The sequence below is a fragment of the Scatophagus argus genome, chromosome 3, assembly GCF_020382885.2.
Source record: "Scatophagus argus isolate fScaArg1 chromosome 3, fScaArg1.pri, whole genome shotgun sequence".
In the NCBI taxonomy this organism is placed as follows: Eukaryota; Metazoa; Chordata; class Actinopteri; family Scatophagidae; genus Scatophagus; species Scatophagus argus.
Genome location: NC_058495.1, coordinates 1,227,583 through 1,248,820, shown reverse-complemented (window position 1 = coordinate 1,248,820; position 21,238 = coordinate 1,227,583). Strand labels below are relative to the sequence as shown.

The 21,238-nt window shown below is 40.0% G+C and overlaps 1 protein-coding gene across 2 annotated transcripts in view; it reads right to left on the bottom strand.

The window, feature by feature from the left end:
• LOC124054264 (receptor-type tyrosine-protein phosphatase gamma-like) overlaps positions 1–21,238 on the bottom strand; it is a 404,131-nt gene that overhangs the window by 10,650 nt on the left and 372,243 nt on the right. For both annotated transcript variants that reach the window (XM_046380034.1, XM_046380044.1), the window contains 12 exons: positions 16,646–16,737; positions 11,366–11,457; positions 9,195–9,291; positions 8,387–8,469; positions 8,043–8,177; positions 6,301–6,435; positions 5,785–5,960; positions 5,042–5,177; positions 4,276–4,422; positions 2,525–2,618; positions 1,960–2,039; positions 292–420 (listed from right to left, as the gene is read on the bottom strand). In XM_046380034.1, the coding sequence (XP_046235990.1) occupies positions 292–420; positions 1,960–2,039; positions 2,525–2,618; positions 4,276–4,422; positions 5,042–5,177; positions 5,785–5,960; positions 6,301–6,435; positions 8,043–8,177; positions 8,387–8,469; positions 9,195–9,291; positions 11,366–11,457; positions 16,646–16,737 (1,396 nt within the window). The remainder of the gene's footprint in view (positions 1–291; positions 421–1,959; positions 2,040–2,524; positions 2,619–4,275; positions 4,423–5,041; positions 5,178–5,784; positions 5,961–6,300; positions 6,436–8,042; positions 8,178–8,386; positions 8,470–9,194; positions 9,292–11,365; positions 11,458–16,645; positions 16,738–21,238) is intronic.

Genomic DNA, 21,238 nt, shown 5'->3' with positions numbered 1-21,238 from the left:
GAAAATATATGTGTGTTTTCTGAGGGAAGCACACTGTATGACTGTATGTTTCTCATATGTCACGGAACTATGAGACTCCCTCACACAATGTTTCTGTGGAGGTAATTTATGTTAACCACAGTTATACAAATTGGGAGGCGTAACTCTGGCTCATGAAGGTGTAGATGTGTGACTTGTGATACCTTAAACGGAGGCCTAATAGGCAGAAAATACACATACTTGTTGTGTGGGAGGTGACACTAATCACCCTCCACAGTATTCAGTATATGTGTGTATGTGCTTGTGTCCTACCAGTCCATGGTTGGCAGGCAGCATAACAATAATTTGCGCATTGTGGTCCCAGATCATTCTCCAGAAATCTTTTGTGGTGTGGGGCAGGGGGTGCTGGGTAATGATGAACTCATTACTCTGGTAGTAACCCTATAAAAACAAATAAATATAACAACAGGTCAGCTGTAGAATTACTCCACACTGTTTATATCACATTCATCTGGATTCAGGTTACAAAAGTACCGGCTCATCATCAAAGAGTCACCTGCACAGGTAGCAAGTGTTACTCTTAACTTCTACTATCCTTTTAAATGAGCACTTCACAATGTTACACATCAAGGTCAGTTTACCAGTCAAGGAAAGTACTATCCTGCCTAATGTGTGCTGTCCTTCATGCTCTGAAGGAGCCCTTCTTCAACGCTGCAGTGAAGATCATCAGATTCTATGTCTGCAGAGCTTAAGACTTGCACCTTATAATGGAAAGTTTGTGTTATAGACTTAGTCATGGAGTAGAGGTCTTCACAATTACTAAAACAGAGATCTTATCTGTCAGTATGTCTAATACCTAAGTGGTTCTCAGAAGCTCATACGGGTTTTGGTCAACCACATTTTGTATTGGAACCATCAAGTCTTGATTTTGCAGAAAGGACCTAAATGCTGAATCCAGACAACAGAAAACAGGTAGGCAGGTAACAAACACAAAAGAAGGAAGAAGCAAAATCCACAACAGAAAAATACAGACTAAACAGAAAAGGTACAAGGAACACAAAACTGACAGAAAAAAAACAACCTCACAAACTGACAACTCAGGGAGGGAACACACAAGACCAAATAAAAAGTAAGGAAATCAGGGACACAGGAAATTAATCAGCCAATCACAAAGAGAGAGAGGGAAGAGACAAAGACTGTAAAACAAAACATGAGACATGAGGAGACTGGACTTATAAATTAAACAGGATATAACTAAGGTAAAAATATAACTACAGAACTAAATGGACATCACAATCTTTTAGTTTTTTAGTTTTTAGTTTTTAGTTTTTTTAGTTTTTTGTTTATCCTATTTTTATACTCTGCACTTTTCTCCTTTCTTGGTCGGGAATACTGCATGTGCAATGTCTGTAAAAACAAGAATTTCCCTCCAGGGAAGGAATTCTGATTCTGATTCTGATTCTGATCACAACAGGTCCATTTGAAACAGTTCCAAACGTAAATGGGTGCTTCTTTATTTTTAAATTTATTTATTTAATTAATTTAAAAGACATGCAGGATTGAACTGATTATTCATTCGACCATTTTTTAAATATCTGTCTTTCTAAAGTCCTCCAAGTTTACAGAAGTGCAACAATTAATTGATGGAGTACCCCATTAAAGGTACAGTTCATAAATTTATTATAGCAACCCTAAATCTTCAGATGCTTCACTCTTTATATCGTGATTACATGAAACATCTGAAATTTCAGTCGTGTTGCGTCAAAACATCAACAATGAGATGAGAGAAAATTTGGCCGATTGGACGTCAGCTACGATAAAATCAGGGAATGTACTTTGTCTAAATGTACTAGGAGGAGTGTATTAACCACAACCACTGATGCTGACTGAGGACATTTTGACTTGCAATCTGCTGTGAGTTAAAACATAAAGGAGAGAGCAGAAAGATCAGTGATTGACAGAAGAAGTGGAAGTGCTGACCATGACGTAAGAGGCGTTAATGTAATCCGTGCCTTTGATGCTGGCTGCTAAAGGTGCTAGGCCAACCCTCGCTCGCTCCGCTGTTCACAGATAGAAAGAGAGGACAAAGAGGCAGAGATGAAGAATCATCATTTAACAGTTCATTGGAACAGACCAATCACACTGAAGGGTCACTCTGTACGCTTTCATTCAACCTTTTGCTATGATTTGTTGAATGTAGGCAGAAGCCATTCCTGGTTGATGATTCAGAGAACTGTGGAGCAGCCCGTGACTGTCAACAGATTGTGTAACAGCTGCAAAAGAGTAACTGAGCCTTCACACTTTTAAAAACCCATAGCTGAGAAATTCAATTTGAATATTGGTCCAACTGTTCACAGTAATGCTGCCATTTTTCAAGCCAGTTCAAAGTCACTGTCTTCCCTAATGAGGATGCCATAATCTCACAGGTAATCTATTTATTGAACATGGCTTCTAATTGCAGGGTTTTATAGTGAGTTATTCTTCTCTTCAATTTGGTTATTAATTTCATTCCAAACTGAACATGACTTACAAGTGTAGCACTTACATGGCACCACAGAGGAACTTCGATTTTTCTCTTTGTTGCACTCCTTTTGAGCGTTGAAGCACTCCATGAACCTGGCATTACACTGTGTTACCAACTAAAACACAAAAGAAAGGGAGAGGGATGGGGTGGAGGGGGGAGGGGGGCGTTGAAGGGTTGTTTTAGCTGACAAAAAACAATGTCACAAATAACAATTCACCGTTGATTTATGTTTTGTCTTACCTTAACCTGAACCTAGGAGACATTTTTATGATAGTTAACCATAATCTTCTTATTCAGCAGGAAAGCAGAATTCAACAAAACTTTGACATGTTAGCACAAAGACTGGAAACAGTGGCAAGCTATAACACCTATATATGATTTCTAATGACTTGTTTTTATGTTGCATCTTTAAAGCTAGGAAACTAGCCAGCAATACACTCAATAATCACCACTGAGTGTTTTGTTCACAGTTACAAACGTTTGTGGTGCTGTTCTGCAGTAAATAGCTTTGATGCACAGGCTAAAAGGCTGAAATGTGTCTTTGTCTGTTTCTGTATGGCATATCAGTCTGTAATTTTCTGGATGGACTCCCTGTTGACATTGAAGAATACTTCCCAAAATGTTACTCTTGACTCTTGCTGTCCCTTAAGGTCTGAATAAAGTTCTATTAATTTGTACTACAATTGTACTATAATTGCACTGTTGGTACCATATCTATTTTGCACCTTTTATTGTGGATCACAGTGCATGCTTCTTTTTCCTGAAAGCCCATGATGTGACATCTGAATATTAACTACAAAGTTTTTTTGTTAGCACAAAAATGTACTACAAAAAATGTGCTTCAGTATATGCATATGTATCCTCAGATACTTCAAAATACTCCAACAATTACAGAGAGGTTCTGTAACAAATGCAGCTTACAATAGAAAATCCAGCTAAGAACAGGAAAAACACACAGAACCAAACTGTCTCAAAGAAGCTGGGAAAGACCAGAGGAAAAAAGTCCAAACAATGATTTAATTCAGCGGAACAATTACAAAATTCTAATCCTGAAGGCATAAACCATTACCGTAACAAAGAAGGCAATTGTTTAGCACACACACACACACACACACTCCTCCTAGTTTAGACCTTGGACTCCAATGCTGCATATTGTGTAGAATGACAATCCTCATCAAACTACAACAAATATAAAGCAGAGCTGAATGATAAGAAAATCTGAAGAAAAGATCAGGAGAATGTTCATTTCAGGGCTAAATTATCAATACATTATACATAAATTATATTTTATTGTTATTATGAAATTGACACCCCAATTTTAACTTTTAACTAATAATACAATAACCTAATGCAGCTGCACTGATTGAAGATATGTTTATAATGTACTGATTTGAGGTGCTTTTGTATGTAAAGAGGGAGTTTCCTACAAAATGTAGGGATGTGTCTAATCTGAAACTTTAGACTTTAAGCATCTTTTGATCTAAAGTCTGATCTAATTTTTATGCAAATGGTTATAACACGTATTTCAATAATTTATTTCATTGTACACTCAATGTAATCTAAACATAGCACTTTCAGTTTCAGTTTCAGTTCAATTAAAATATTTAAGCCTTCCTTGGACACAAGACTTTTTTCTCAGATTTTAAGCACAGCTCCCTATTTGTGATAAACGGAGCCAATGTATTAAACACTGCATAACTACAACAACAACAATAATAACGATAATATAGCTAGAATGTGAAATAAATAATCAATGTCGTCTGTCCTTTCACCTTGAACTGTTTGTCCAGACGTGTCCGGCCATTATGACCCGCTGTCATGATGCTATTGAAGTAACTGTGAAGCTGGCTGGCTGCCACTTCTGTTTCCTTTCCCAAAATGGCTTCCATCAAGGCATCATGGATGAAGACATACTGCTCCTGGATTAGCCAAAAGGTAACAAAAGTCAAAAAAGGTGTTGGTTCATCCTTCCGACCACATTTTCATCATGGTCCCTGGAGGATGAATTCTAAGGTCTCTGGTAAACCCATGACCTGTCATGCTCTCAGAAACTACACTTAAACTACACTAAACCTTAATATACCTTTAATTAACCTGTCGCTAATACACATTTTACCAAACACTTTCATGTTTCCCAGATCACTTTTTTCCTTCCTTTTCTCTGACATGACCTCTCTGCTTTTGCCTCAGTCCAAATGATTAACTTTGTAACAAAAAAGATATTGCATAATGTAATGGTCTTAATTATTACATTATTTGAATTATTATTTTTTTTTATCAGCAAATAAGAAATTGTTGAGATTTGGTGTTTCCATAACCTGAGCTGTGTAGGGTGAATGGCTTACTAAGATATATGTTTACCCCACGTCACTATCTGACTAGTTGTACCATCCAGCAGAAAACAGTTTTGTGCTAAACCAATCAGAGAAAACAAGGAGGAAAAAAGAATTAAAATTCTTGTCCGTGCTCTCAAACATAGCTAAACTGCCTATCAACAGTCTGATAAACTTTAGTTCACACAGATACAAATATACAGACCTCAGTCTGGACAAGGTAGTTGCGCTGGGTGCGTATGTGTTTGAGGAAGCCGAGTACATTAACCATGCTCTTGTCTTTGATTTGCTGCAGCATGCTGTCTATGACGATGTATGTCCCTGTCCGTCCCACTCCGGCACTGTAACACAACATAGTAAGAATGAAGAAAAACAGGAAAAGCCAAAGAGATGAAAGATGATGTGTCTATCATTCAAATGATCATAAATTATTTTTTTATGCCTTTATTACAGAGGGACAGCAGAAAGCTGTCAGGTCAGTGGTCAGCCCCTTAAATGCATTTCCTCATGATATGCTTTGAATTAACTGCAATCCACTGCCTACTGGCAGGAGCAGTTTTACACTGATGTGACTGGGTGCTCTGCTCTGCTTCTTGCATAATGAGTGGTAGGATGTGTGTGTGTACAGTACAAAATGGTGGTAATGAGTGGTATGCCTGCAGCCACAGCAGTGAGGCGACGTGACAAGTTATTATCAACCATCAGAGTGCAAATGAGAGCAAAGACCTTCATACACATCCCCCCTGAGGTCAGGAGACACTTACCAGTAACTTCTCTGCCTACCTTATTGTGCAATAGTAGAATAACAATAACCAATTTGTTTGCAATGCAGTGTTCTGTAGGGAAACCTGGGGGATCTGGCAAACATGTGGATGATCTTTGACACACACCACCCACCTAAACAATGGTGAAGGATGTCACGGTGAAGTGAAAGTGTGGAAACATTACCTGCAGTGGACAAGCATGGGTCCCATGTCAGGCATCTGGGCAGCTGAGGACTTGCGGATGAAGGTGAGGACAGGTAAGGTGTACTCGGGGACACCCATGTCTGGCCACTGGGTGTAATGGTACTGGAGCACCGTCCGTTCACTCTGGGCTCGTACCATAGGGTTCCCCTTACCAACCTGAATGGAAGACATGAAGAAATAGAACAGATGTGTACTACATTACCTTACTGTTCTTGCATTTACCCACAAACCTTAAAAACCAACTTATCTATAGGCCTAAAGTGATAGTTGATGGCAGAAAACATTATTATCCAGTCACTGTAATTAAACAAGTTTTGGGTTACTGTAGTAGCAGATTCAAGCGCGCGTGGATTCTGGGAGTCAGTTGATATGATCAGTCTTTGCCTTTACCATAATAATGATGAATACAAAATCTAATAGAGCTTTTCCATGGATCAGGTTGGTTCGCTTCAGCTGTGCTGTGTCTCAAGTCCCAGTTCTCTCCTTTAATTCTTACCTTTTTGACTTTGGTGTTGCGCAGTGTGAAGCGGCGAACAGTATAGCAGGCACGAACTTTTGTGCTTTTCAGCGTGACTACCACGTTGCCATACTCTTCGCTGTTCTCTGTTGGCCAGTATTGGTCACATTTTCTCTGTAAAACACACACACACACACACATTAATCAGATTAAATGAATATCAACAAATTATTGTGTTATAAAGCGTGTCAGGTGAGTGTATGTTGAAACAGGAAACTGGTGAGGTATTTTCTCCAGGCCTGAACAGATTCAGACCCCTACCAAAGTGAGACTGAGCAAATAAGTTAAATCTGGCAACCTAATGTATAATATGACAAGCCCTTTTAACATTTAATCACCAACAGTAATAGTACTTATAGATATCATCTATTGCTTCTTTACTAGTTAGAATTCCAGGCGAGCATATCCATAATTTTGACTAGAAGCAATTCTAATTAAAGATATCAATATTTCTCAGTGTTAATTCTCAGTTTCTCAGTGTTGACGGTTGACATCAGCATTTAATTTCCTACTGGTACTGGTAATTGTTGATCATGTTCATTGTAGATATCTGTAGCTTCACAACTACTCAGCCTCTACCACTGACTTCTATTCAAACTTCAAATTACTTTAATTCATTTTTGACACGCAATAATTCCAAGCCAGTGTATCCAGAATGTAATTTAGACTGGTTGTAATTATAATTAAAGAGTAATTAAACCTCTTGGCTTGGCTTAACTTCCACTAACCTGAAAATTTAAAAAAATGCCTCTAGAACGTGAAAGTATCAACTGAGGCAGAGTGGGCAGCAGCTTTGGGGGATGGGGGTGGTTGGTGACGTAGGCTGCCTCCAAATACGTCACCTGCCTCCAGATAAGCCACTCAGAAAATTCAACTGCGATAGCCAGGTTTCAACCTGGAGCGCAGTTGCCATGCATATTCAAATATTCAAAACACAAAATGTAAAATTCAAATACTTTTAAATAAAATGTGAAGATTTGGACCTGAATCAGTCAGTAACAGTACTAAATATCCATTTAAATTTATTTTCAGAAAACAGTGGTTCAGATGTCTTTAATGATATTGATAATGCAATTCTCACCACTGGAAATCTTGATTGTAGATGTCTTCACTTGTTCTTACATTATAGATATCATGAATAGAATTGTAGATATATAAAATTTAGTTCTCACTAATCAAAATGAAATTGCTGATCAATATTGTTCAAGATTTTCCCACATGATTTTGGGCGAACTCAAGGTTCAGTCAGAACTGAATTTCAAAATAGGTACATAAACAGCATGGAGTGTAATCTATATCAGAAATGCAATTATCTGAAATAAGAACTTACATTTTCACTAGTCGCAGTCTTTTTTCAACATGAAATTTCAATAATAGATATCTGTAATTTTTATTCATGAAAATTACTCATATCTAATTCAACTGCTACTTGTCAGGCCTACTGATTAAATATTAAAAGTTTTTAGAGCTCTTAAACCACTGACACATTAGAGGGAAGAGGACTCTCCCAAGACTGCTTTTCTGTGCTTACGAACAACAACGAACAAGTTATCAACAATTTAGAACCTTAAACTTATTTAATTTAATTAAAGAGTTTGGTCTAGACCTTCTCTAACTGGAAAATGTCATGAGATAACTTTTGTTGTGAACTGGTGCTATATAAATAAACCGAATTAAACGTCCCAAAATCTATGTTGAATTTGTGTGTGTGTCAGATATACCCGGCCTTTCTCCACTAAGTTGGTGATCATGACAATGATGCCAGTATTATGTTCCCACACCATCCTCCAAAAGTCCTCAAAAGTAGACTTGAGAGGTCCCTGGGCTGCAATGTAGGCTTTAGGCTTATTATAACCCTAAGAGATGAATGACAGATTATTAGTTTGGCAATGTGTGGCATAGTAAGACTCATTACACTACTACAAGCAAAGTTCTGCCAAAATAACTCTAGATTCTGTATTGATTTTTTCTTTTCTTGCAGTTATTATATCCAAAATGGTTGTCCTTATCATACAAACACACAGACACAGATCAATACTTGAGATGTCCCAACGGAAGCACTCACATCCACATAGTTGGCATTGATGTAGTCCGTGTGTTTGGAGTCCTTCCCAGGAAGCGACCTCAGCTTCACCCTGCTGTGGTCATCTGAGAGGAAAACACAGTGCAGTTGAACAGTGATTGCTTTTGTGTGACTGAAACCGCGGCAAGAGCTGACTTCAACTCTAACCCTAACACAGCGTTGGTGATGTTCTGACATATGGCATTGAAACTGACACTTCCAAAAACCTATTTTACCTGACCATTGTTCAATAACTTTTGGATTTCTATTACCTGACTACAAGCTACTAAGAACAAATTTCTACCCTAGATGTCTGTAGCCAGATTTACTGCAGCGATTCCTTCAGTATTTAGTTCAATATCATGTTTCAGTATGACAGAACACACCAATACTAAGGAAGAGTCTCATGCTACCTGCAGTACCTCTCAAATTGATAATTTTGTTGAAAGTGCTGCAAGCTCACTGAGAACGACACTTGACTCTATTGCCCCCCCAAAAAAATAAAATTATAAAGCAAAAAAGATTAGCGCGCACTCTGAGATCTGTATTATACAGCAAAATGCACAAAAACATGAAAGGAAATGGCATTCATCCAAACTCATAGAATCTCCCTTGTACTGGCAAGACAGTCCTAAATCATGTAGGATTGTCTTCAACTTCAACTGTCTTCAACGGTTCCAAAAAAAACCTGCACCTGGAATCATGTGGAATTTAAAATAAATAAAGTCCACAAATGAAGCGACTTTACATCAGAATGTACTATAAAAGAAGACAATACAAGGTATGCACTATGGTGGACCATGATACTCACAGGCTACTATGTTGATGTATCTGTTCTTGTGCTTGTTGTCAGGGTGGCTGGAGTGCTCTGATGTGATCTTCATATCAGCAGTACACCGCTGAACCTCCTGGGGAAGGATACAGACACAGACACACCCCCGTATCCCATCTGATATGTCTGTACATACTGTAGGGCAAGGTATTTCAAAGTTCACAACTCACAGTTTTTACTTTACTTTCTGTGTGTCCCACATCCACCATGCATGACTGTCATGACTCCCTTTGTCATTCTTCCTATGAGGCTATAGCAAATGTTCCTTTCTTCATAGCTTGTGCTGAAATAAACTACACCCCTTGTGCATCCCTCTCTTCTCTCTAACTTTTTTAATCTGTTGGTCTGTCTATTCCTGTAATTTTCAAATTGTGTGAGCTACTGGATACCTGAAACTCCCCACTTGGATTGTGAACTCTTCTTCAATTTCTGGGGCATTTACTGCTACTTTTGTTTATTTGGCTGGGTGACAACAAAACCATTACAATGTATATGAGACTAAACAGTGATAAATGATACCCTCGGCCTCCCTGATTATGCTCCGTTAAAGGAGGAGAAACTGGGACAGGAGGGATGGCAATGTTGTGAGAGGAGGATAATTTAATTTGAGAGGGGGCTCTCTTTCCTAAAGCATTTTCCAGGGTCTAATGGGCCTAAACCAGGGCACAGGGGGAGGGGGAGGGGAACACACTGCTAGTGTGAGAGAGGTTCTGTTTTCCAAATTCAGTAATTCATTCAGTGGGTGCAGCTCAGACCACCCACTGTTTCTGTGGAGAGCATGGACCAGGAATTCAGAATGATTGCAAAAGTAGGAAACAAAGCACAAGAGAAGATAAAAAAAAGAAAAAAAAGAGCAAGGTATTTTCAAAGACTGCATTTCCAGAAGCAGCAAGAGGCTGGTGTGATGCACTTGAACTGTGATGTAACTAAACTGCAAACTCACTGAAACGTCACTCTAATTGTCTTTGTGATAACCATAATAATTCAGTATGCAGCCTTTTTTGTCTTTCTCTGCTTTCAACATGGGCGGCACGGTGGTGCAGTGGTTAGCACTATCACCTCATAGCAAGAGGGTTCCAGGTTCGAATCCCGGTCTGGGCCCTTCTATGTGGATTTTGCATGTTCTCCCTGTGCCTGCGTGGGTTTTCTCCGGGTACTCCGGCTTCCTCCCACAATACCAAAAACATGCGCATTAGGTTAATTGGCTACTCTAAATTGCCCCTAGGTGTGAGTGTGAGAGTGTGTGGTTGTCTGTCTTTGTGTGTTGGCCCTGCGATTGACTGGCGACCAGTCCAGGGTGAACCCCGCCTCTCGCCTGTAGTCAGCTGGGATAGGCTCCAGCTCCCCCGCGACCCTGACGGATAAGCGGTATAGAAAATGGATGGAGGGATGGATGCTTTCAACATCCATTTAGTGTGGGAGTGTGTTTAGACTGTAGAAAGCCCATATTTCCTTCAAGAATGCTTCTGAAAAACAATATATTTAAATGAGCAGCTGCATTTGAGTTTTCTTAGTCTATACTGTTGAACTATTAACAATTAGAGCTTTAAAATGTGATGGGAATAATATAATGGCTGCTTCTGTGCCGACACAATGGACTGCATCATGTTGGTAAAATGTTCTTTCCGTACTTTATCATAACCTGGCCTCATCTGTATCTAATAATGAGTATGTTTGTATGCATATGTGTCTCTAAAACTGACATCATAGAGTGAACTGACTGGGTATATTATACCTAATACCTGGCGTCTGATTTTTTATTATTTCACTGCTAAATTCACTTTTGAGAATTTTCGAGGTAAGAATTCAACCATGTAGATTTCAAATATTGGCACCTGGGGGCTAGCTAGCAGTATGTACAGTGTGTACTGTACTGTTTTCTGTGTTCATCAGTAATATGTTATAAGCAGCTCAAAGAAATACCAACGCCATGTTTGGCATTTATCAGGTGTACACAAACACAACTTCAAATAAATGCTTATGTTACTCCATAATGACTTGATGTGGAAGTCAAAAAATTCACCTTAACAACTTAAAAGGTGATCTCACAACTAGCTTCTGCTTTTACCAAGTAGCCAATACATCAACTACTGTAGGTCTTTCACATTATCACATTATCCTGTCTCAACATAAAAGGCTTTACTGCTTACCTCAAAGTCACCAGAGAATCCACGTTGGTTATTTGAGTATAGTTCATAGATGTGTTTGATGAAGTGCTTGACTGGAATGGCTTCCATGTCATCTACAGAGAAGAGACAAGACCGAGGTTAAGCCAGCTTCACAGAAACACTAATACCATTTTTATATCAGAAGTAGTGCTTATAAGCAGGTTTTTTAAATGGAAGTAAACATGATTGACTGCTTTCTCATCCTTTCTTTGCATTTGTGTGTGTGTGTATGTCACATTCAAAAACAGGAGATAATAGAAAGCAGAAGATCATATATCTATTCAAGAGACCTTAAAACTTGTTTTTAAAAGTCTTATTTAATAACATTCTGAATGAAACACATTGTTTTTCCGAGTACCTGAATAAGTACTCAAATGGAGGCTAGTGACAGTGTTAGAGCAGCTACTTTGTTAAATTTATTTTAGAGTAGACTGAATGATGTCTGAATGATGATGTTTATGCTTGGAAATAGAAATAGATGGGAAACTAGTTACCTACCCAGAAATAAATGCCAGTTTTACCCTTTCCTACTGAAGATAAAAAACACTGAAAATGAAAGTTTAATATTTGTTTTTACTTTCAAATGTAGACTTCTCGAGTTCTTAAATTGCTCAAATGGTCATGCATATATATTTTGAATAGAAGCAGGTTACGGCAAAATAAGTATTAATTCATATTCAGTGTTTTCTAATATACAGATACGATATGGAAATAGATTGATATAAATCAATTAATCAAAAGGCAAGCGTTAGGGGAATATGCACTAATGGTTTAAAGTGGTGCTTTGATTAAAATCATTCAGGAGAGGAGAGGAAAGCAATTAACAAGCACACAAGAAAGCTTGCTTAAGTCATATTTTATTGTTGTAATGTTTGTTTGTGCTTGTGGGGGCTTTTAGTAGGATGGCACATAACTGCAGCGCATATTTCATCAGATGGAAAATACAAATAGCTGCAAAGTGGCAGTCGTCATTATACACTGACAGCATAAAGAGCTGAACTCGGCCCAGATGATTGGATACCATGGAAAGGATGCAAAAAACATACAGTGGGAGCAACAATTATTTGATCTCTTATTGATTTTGTAGGTTTGCCCACTTACAAAGAATGGAACTATGTATAATTTTAATCATAGGTACATTTTAACATTGAGAGACAGAATATCACATAAAAATCCAGAATAACAACATCATATAAATCTTATTAATTTATTATCATATTTTTGCATGAAATAAGTCATGTCTTCACTTTGAACTATATGAATCCATTTGTATCCATTTTGTCTTTCCACTGACTTTGTATTGAGCCCACCTTTTCTTTATCCTGTATAGTACAGCTGATGGCTACACTTACCACATTTGATCATTTGGGTTTGTAGCCAGCTGAAGTGTTTGGGAAAATACTAGCCAGATAGCTTAATTTTTATCAGGACATTCTTAGGGTTTCATTTTTTTTCCCTGGCAGATCAAGGGTCCTCTTTAAAAGATATGATGTATTTCTACGTATCACAAATAATGGTTAAAAACGAAGCAATGCAGTAGTACACTCGAACAACTGAAAACATACGTTGATGGCGAATCGTCCTTTAATGTGCCAAATAACAAGTGTGACTTTTCATCAGTATCTTTGCCAAATCAACTATCAACATATTGATGACTAATGCTGTATCTGCCCATTGTTTTCACATCCTCATTGTCTTCCGATCCTCGTGAAACAATAATTGTCTGTTTACGTGTGTGTGCATGCATGTGTGGGTGTAAGGTTGTAAATAGCTGCCGCCTGCTGCAGGTTTTAAATCCAGCAGGTCTTAAGGAGGATTATGGAATGTACGAGGCATTAGGTCTGAGCTTATTGAGACAACACAACTAACATATGGTCATACACCATATCCTTGTCTGCTGCAGTGGACTCTGATGTCCACCCACTATGGCTGTCATGGGGGCAGTGGGGCTTATTTCTTGCCTCCATAAAACTGCCTCAGCCTTCCACTGATTATCAGAAAACATATGATACCTCAGGGATGTGAAATTAAAGGTCAATCCAAAACAGGAGCTCCGTGAGCCAGGATTACTGCTAGAGGTGGAACAGAGACTCAATGGCAGACTCCTTTTTTGTCTGTGGAGAGCTCTGCCATGCTGGCCCCACTGGTCCTGGTGTGAATAAGGTCTTTGGACTCAGCCAAGGCATCTCGTAAAGAGGGCCCCAAGCTTTTAATTGATTTGACAGGTTTGGATCCAAATCCTGGACCTAATGTCAACAAGAGCGGGAGCCCCTCCCCCTCCTAACACACACACACACGCAGAGCTTCCAAGACAGCCTTGCATATTTGCTTCATACATACATGCTTACATTTGGTCACTCAAAGGTGCATTCCAAAAATCTAATTGCTAAATATGTGGTGTCATGCTTCTACTCTTGTTCATGCAGCAATTTATTTATTTATTTTTTCTTAATTTACCTGATCTTCAAAGTAAAACAAAAATCAATTTATTCACACAAACCAATCACTTAGAAATGCAGAAAATATCACCATGTTGTGCAATCTCATCCTAACTTGTGCACCTTCTTACCCCTTGGTAAACCTACTGCTATAATATATAGCTAATGTTTTTTAATTGCATAGATGTGGCAGGAAGTCTAAACAAAAGCAGTATTCTAGAAATGAAAGATGGAGCTGCAGATAAGAAAGATGATGAGTTATGGTTCCTTTGCATTACAGTGATTTCCCCAAATGATATTGGCTTAACTTCTTCCCTGAAGTCATTTTGTCATTTTGCAGATTCCATGGATCATAGCTGGACCTGCTGCTGTGGCCGTTCACCTAGAGCCGGGATCGCTGTTGAAGTTTATGCCTGCTAAAAGGAAGATTTTCCTTGCCACTGTTCCCAAGTGCTTGCTTATGATGGAGTGTTGGGTCTGTCTGTATTAAAGACTAAATCAAAGAGTGTGGTCTAGACCTGCTCAATTTGGAAAGTGTCATGAAATAACTTTTATTGTGATTTGGAGCTATATAAATAAATTGTATTGTCCTCCCGAGGGCACTGACTGGCACAAGTTTAAGGAAGCTGCTACCAATGGCGACCACATCAACTTGGAGGAGTATACGTCATCAGTCACTAGCAATACTAGCAAGTGCATTGATGACGGATGTCACTGTATCCGAGACCATCACCACATATGTCAACCAGAATCCGTGGGTGACTACGGAAGTGCGCACACTGCTGAGGGCCTGAGACAGAGCCTTCAGAGCTGGCGACACTGAATACAACAAAAGCCAAACTGTTCTGGCCTATCAGAGAGGCAAAGCGTGCACACGCCCAGAGAATCCACATCCACTGCAAAGACAGTGGGGATACTTGACGCCTGTGGCAGGGCATCCAAGCCATCACCGACTACAGGTCGACCACAACTACCTGCGACGGTGATTCTTCCCTTCCAGATGTGCTGAATGCTGTCTCACTACAGCTGACATGTGGAGGACTCTATGCAGAGTAAATCCATGGAAGGCTGTGGGGTCAGACAACATTCCTGGGAGAGTGCTCAGGGGATGTGCAGACCAGCTATGGATGTTCTCACAGACATCTTCAGCATCTCCCTGAGCTGTGCCATCATTCCTTCATGCTTCAAGGAAAGCAGCATTATTCCCATGCCCAAGAAGTCACCAGTGTCCTGCCTTAATGACTATTAACCCATCGCATTCACGCCCACCATCCTGAAGTGGTTCGAGAGGCTAGTCATGAGACACATCAAGGACCAGCTGCCCCCAACCCTGGACCCTCTACAGTCCACATACCGTCCCAACTGCTCAACGGATGATTTCACCACCACTGTGCTCCATGTGGCTCTCACTCACCTGGACAACAAGGACACTTTCGTTCAAATGCTGTTTACAGATTTCAGTTCAGCATTAAACACTGTCATCCCTCAGCACCTGGATTAAAAGCTGAGCCTGCCCGGCCTGAACACCTCCCTCTGCAGCTGGATCCTGGACTTTCTAACTGAGAGGCCTCAGAAAGTCCAGATTGGCAGCAACATCTCCAGTACCACCATTCAAGGTTGTGTGCTCAGCCCTCTGCTGTTCACACTGCTGACTCATGATTGTGAGGCACAGCACCATTCACATCATTAAGTTCAATGATGACACGACCGTGGTGGGTCTCATCAGCAAGAACAACGAGTCAGCCTATAGAGAGGAGGTGCAACTTGTCCCTGAACGTCAACAAGACCAAAGAGAAGGTTGTGGAGCACAGAGTGACCACTCTCCGCTGAACATTGATGGCTCCACCGTGGAGATTGTCCAGAGCACCAAGTTCGTTGGTGTTCACTCAGCAGATGACCTGAGCTGCTCTATGCACAGTGTGTATTTAAATTCTAGTGTAGCACCTGGTCCCTGGAGGAACGCAGTCTCATTTCACTGTTTATTGTTACTGTAAACAGCTGAAATGACAATGAAAACCTCTTGACTTGACTTCAGCTCAAAACTCCTGGAAGGCTGTTGGCTCACTTTCAAGTGTGACAATATAGGGTCAGAAAGACATCTCTTTTTGGTGTGTTCTTCACTCACAGGAAATTTCCACCATAGTTTGATCTTTTAAAGAAGATGTCTCCACACAACAAAAGCTAAATTTTTTGGTGTCATTTAGCTGTATTCACCAAAGGTAAAAATGTCAAGCTGTACTGCTGAAAAAATAATAGCATAAGTGATGTACACCACCTGTGACACTGATGGTGACTACAGGACAGAGACAGTTCAAACTGACAGGATTAGGAAAATATTTCCTCAACTTCGTAGATCCCATCAGACAGTAAAAAGTGAACATACTTTGGATTTTCTTTGGAAAACCAGCACATCCAGTCAGTAAAAGCTTCTAAAGACAACGTCTACATCCATTTTCATAGCTCCATGGTTGAGTATGAATTATTCTACTTCAGGGTGCATCCAGTAGGGGTTGCTATAAAAGATTATGTGTTTCCATCTCTTTTTGTCACCCACCTTCACAGTGGCCTTCCTGTCTCCTGCCAGCTTCATTCTCAGCATCTTTCATTCGATATACACATTACACATAGGTCTTCATGCTTACTTGTGGCCAGCTGAGGGCCGCAGTGTTATTCAGTTAGTGACAGTAGTCAAACAAACAAATCCATCTAGAACCTTCTGCACTGGCATCAGATGGAAAACATGTGCACATGTATAACTGCACATCAGGGCAGTAGTTCTGCATTGTAATTATAAATGCTATAAATGTTGTGTTTGCTGGATTACCTGGAATGGGGATGACAGGGATAGTCTCATTGCGTACCACTCGGGGTGAGCTGCTGTCTTCCACGTAGAAATGAGCTGTCTGGAAACAGCGCCTGACAGGAAGAGAGAGAGATTACATTTTAACAATGTGTTTTCCTTCTTTAACTCTTCACTAATTCATGCCACAGCTCTGTTACAGTTGCTTATTCTTCACATGACTGCTGTTTTTCATTTTCTATCAAATTTGTTAATGGGAGCTCCAGTTTTTCTCTGTGAAAGGTGTAGATTCTGATGATGAATTCACCAGCTTCCTCTGCTTTGATGCTTTCACTAACCCCCTGCTCCTCATTGTTCATGCAAGCACCCTGCCCTACCAGTACGAAGGGCTGCTGCAACAGCAAGGATCTGATCCCTCAACTACTTCCCACTTGTAAACATTGCTAACTATGTTCAGTACAACGTACAATGAGGCAATGAACCTCTTAAAGACCTGAATTTAAACAGACATTTAGTTTTTGTTTCTGTGGGACACACAACTTCATAATACAAGTCTTTCTGGTGAAGTCCTGACCAAGCAATAGTATGCAGGTATGTGTGTTCTGTTGTTGTTGCTCTCTCTCTCTCTCTCTCTCTCTGTGTGTGTGTGTGTGGAGAGAGAGAGAGAGAGAGAGAAATAAAGAAAACAGATTTCATCGTGGCAGGCAGTAGCTGATAGTCTTCCTCCCCTAAAGTACATACAGAGGCAGAAATGGACTTTGAACTTCACACACAGACACACACACACACAGACTTATTGACTTACTGGAGCTGAGACTTCGAGAAGGTAAATGTGATTTCTGAACAGTGTCACATTTACCTGCTTGTTTTGTCTAATTTCAGAGCATTATCTGTTCTGTAGCTGACACACACACACACACTTGTGAAGATTTACCCTATTTGGGACACATCCTTTGTCCTCACTTGCACCAACTGTCCCAAACAAGCTGTGTGAATGTGTCCCACAAAATGGACTAAGTCAGAGACACACACACACACACACAGAACATGCTTCACTTCAAGTGTGTGTGAGGTCACATGTACTGTACGTATTAGATGTCATACAGGGAAGTCTCCAGGAGGAGACACGTCGGTGTCACAGTCACGTCTTAATTCTGTGACAGTAGCATTGACGGGTCACAAATGTGTGTTTTTTTCACGTCTTTGGAACGAAAATCTGCATCAAGCATTTAGAGACTTTTGAAGCAGATGAAAGAAGCTCTCACAAAGAAAAAACAGCCAGAGACAGAGAGCATGAAAGAGACATAGACTTTAAATGCAACTGTCAGGCTGCAAATGGGGTACGTTTCTATTTACTTCAAATTTGCATGTAATGACAAGACCTAAGCTTTCTATTACCATCTAGAAAAAATAAGTTACCTTTTGAGACCAACCCAAAGTCAGAGGAGGATTGATGAAATCAGTGAGTCTGAGTAAATGTTATTTCAGTGTTCTAAATGGGTCAGTATACTACAGGAATTAGAAATTTTATGTTAGCCTTCACCAGATGATCACAAGCTACACTGAACACTCCATGCATCCAGTGCAGTAACACTATCTTAATTACACTGGATGGTTGTCCCATGTTCTCAAAGTGTAATCTCTGTATGATTGATATGAGTGAGTGATGTTCAGTTGGTACATCAAAAACCTGAGTGAAATTCCCCAAAATAAATGCTTGTCTATTGGCCAAGGAAAAAGATGAGACACCGCTGAATCAGTCATTTATTATGCTTTCCTGACATGTAAGCTCTTTGAGTTGTGTGAATAATGACTATTTTCCATCAGAAACATGGCAGAAGCTTAGCTTAGCATAGCTTAACATTTTTGAGTGCTGCAAAACCTCTGCAGGTGGATACTGGGCTCAATGTTCACATGTACCAATGGTCTTTGTATATCTGACTCTCTTTATCATTTAAGTATCAAAGCTTGGTTAGATGATAACCACATTTTCAAATAAATATGGCACTGGAAAGCGTCACTGTAACGCTGGCACTATTAAACACTTCCATCCCATCGAAAAGGTATGAAAAAACCAAACATAAACAAAATCTCAAGAGTTTCTGAGGAAAATATCACACAGTGTGCATAGACCAAAGAGAAAACGTCTTTCATGACCCAAATATAAATTCCATATTAACACTGAAACAACACTTTACTCGTGCTTTACTATGATCTTTTACAGTTAGTCAAGCATGTAACAGTTACTTAACATCTACTGCATCTGTGCGTGTGTGCGTGTGTGTGTGTGTGTCCAGAACCTCCCTACCTGTATTTGATACAGAGCAGAGAGCTAAGTGCGTTCATCCTGGTGAACAAGCAGAGAGAGAAAAGAAGGGCTGCCGCATGCTGCTGCTGACATGAACTGAGATCGACTGCACGGGGACGAAAAGACAGAAGGAGGGAGGACGGCTCTCCTAACAAGGCATGAAGGGGGCTGCTCCTTCTCTGTGACAGCAGTACATACGCACACACACACATTCACACACACACACACAACTGCCAATCCCAAGCTACTTCCTGGTGCGAGACAGCTGGTGTCATGATGCATTCAATTCACATGGGACAAAGCTGACAGAATCATGCTGTGGTTCAAAGAAACTATTTAGAAACCAAGAGCAGTCACAATTCTTCATATTGTTTGCTTCTGATAATCTTTTTCATCCTTGGGATTTAGAACCTTTGAATCAAACATTTCCTGATGAAGTTAATCTAAACTTCTTGTATAACCTCATCTGATGATTCACTCTGTACTGTAGTAATAAATAACTGTCCACAGGGTTTTATCTGTGAACACACTTCTTTCCCCAATTTTTATTGCTGAAGAAAACAGATATTAAGTGCAATCATCGGTCAAAATCTTCAACCCTTTTCACAAACATTCTTTTATATACATTGGCATACAGAGACTTTTCTAGTCTTCATACCAGAGAGAAATGCATGACTTATGATAGGGACCCAATCCAAAAATACTGGACTGAACGGTTTGGTTTCTAATACCAATGAGAGAGGGAGAAGGGGAGAAGGAGAGTTTGAATTTATTAACCGTAAAAAAGGACAGAAGTATAGAGGAACAAACTGATTAGAGGTTTAATCAGCTAATCAACATAAGCTGTACAAAAGTGTTTAAAATAAGATAAACTTTAATTAGTGGGGGGAATTCTCACTTCTGGGCCTGTCTCAATTAAAGCCCATAGAAAAGTAGGAAAAACCATTGTGTGTGAATGTGTGATGACAATTATGGCATTTATTGTGTACATTTTTGTTTTTATGCTTAAATTCATTTCAGTTTCACTTAATTTCTCTTTTCATTTCACGTTTTTTTAGGCAGAGGCTGTATATAAGCAATGGTGTTTATTACTCAGATGTGAGGGAGAAGCTGATTGACATGGGTGTGGAAGTCATGATTGTCTTCATTGAGGCAGTTACTGATAATTTATCAAAAGCCATGTATCAGCCCCATCAGAGACCCATCTCCTCCCATGAACAAAAACAACCCTCAAAGATTCTCAGGGAAACATTTGGCATCACTGAAGTCAACATCCAGAACAGTCTGAAAGACTCCTTAGGCAAGGCTTTCTGTGATGTGGCTAGAGCGGACACATCTGTCAGCGTCGCACCCAGTTTTACAGGTGCTGCTCTCAAAACGATCACCGATGAGGTCAGCTCTGTTCTGTCAGATACCATAAACGTATCACTGGAAAGAGAATCCTCCGACGTCTGTGCTACCTGCTGCCTGTTCTCCAGTTGTACAGCATGCAAGGAGGTAATGGCAGAAGTTATCCAGAGACTGAAATCCATATTCAAAGCCTTAGGCACTTTGGCTGTTAGACAACAATCAGATCATGAGAGTAACAGTAGCATACTGACAGGTGCAAGTACCATCAAAGTCCAAAAGAAGAAGTCACGGTGGTGGAGCTTCTTTCCCAAATGGAGGAAGAATAAGACTAAGGTGCAGCCCATGTCAGACGAGGAAGTAAAAATGAAATCATCAACCGGTAAACTGTCATGTGGATGCTCATCACCTCCTTATGCCACATCCGACACCTGCTCTGTCCCCTCCAGTAAACTTCACACGTCTCTGGAATTACTTCATGTAGAAGAAGAGGATGCTACATCAGAGGAAATAGAGGACACCCAATCTTCCATCTTGACTGGCTTGTGTCCATCAGCTGGTCTGGAGAATACCATTAATGTCCCAGATTACCAAAAGTGCCCACCCTTCTTTGAAAATCAGACCAATGTGAGAAGGTTTTACTGTCATCAGTGCAGTGGCTTTGACAATGTGCTCACTGCCATCACGGACACCCAGCCTGTAAGGAGGACCAAAAGACCTTCTCTGCGGAAGAGGATACAGATGTTCTTCTGCAGCCTGTGCTGCTGTTCCAAGAAAAATCTTGGAGATGATTAATTTCCACCCTTCCCCTTCACTCGACTACCCAACAATTCCCTCCCTCTCCTTTAATCTTTATCCCTCCAAGAAATGTCCACATAGGGTTTTCTCCGGGTGCTCCGGTTTTCCCCACTATCAAAACATGCATGTTTGCTTAGTTTGCAGGTTCAACAAACACTTGATCA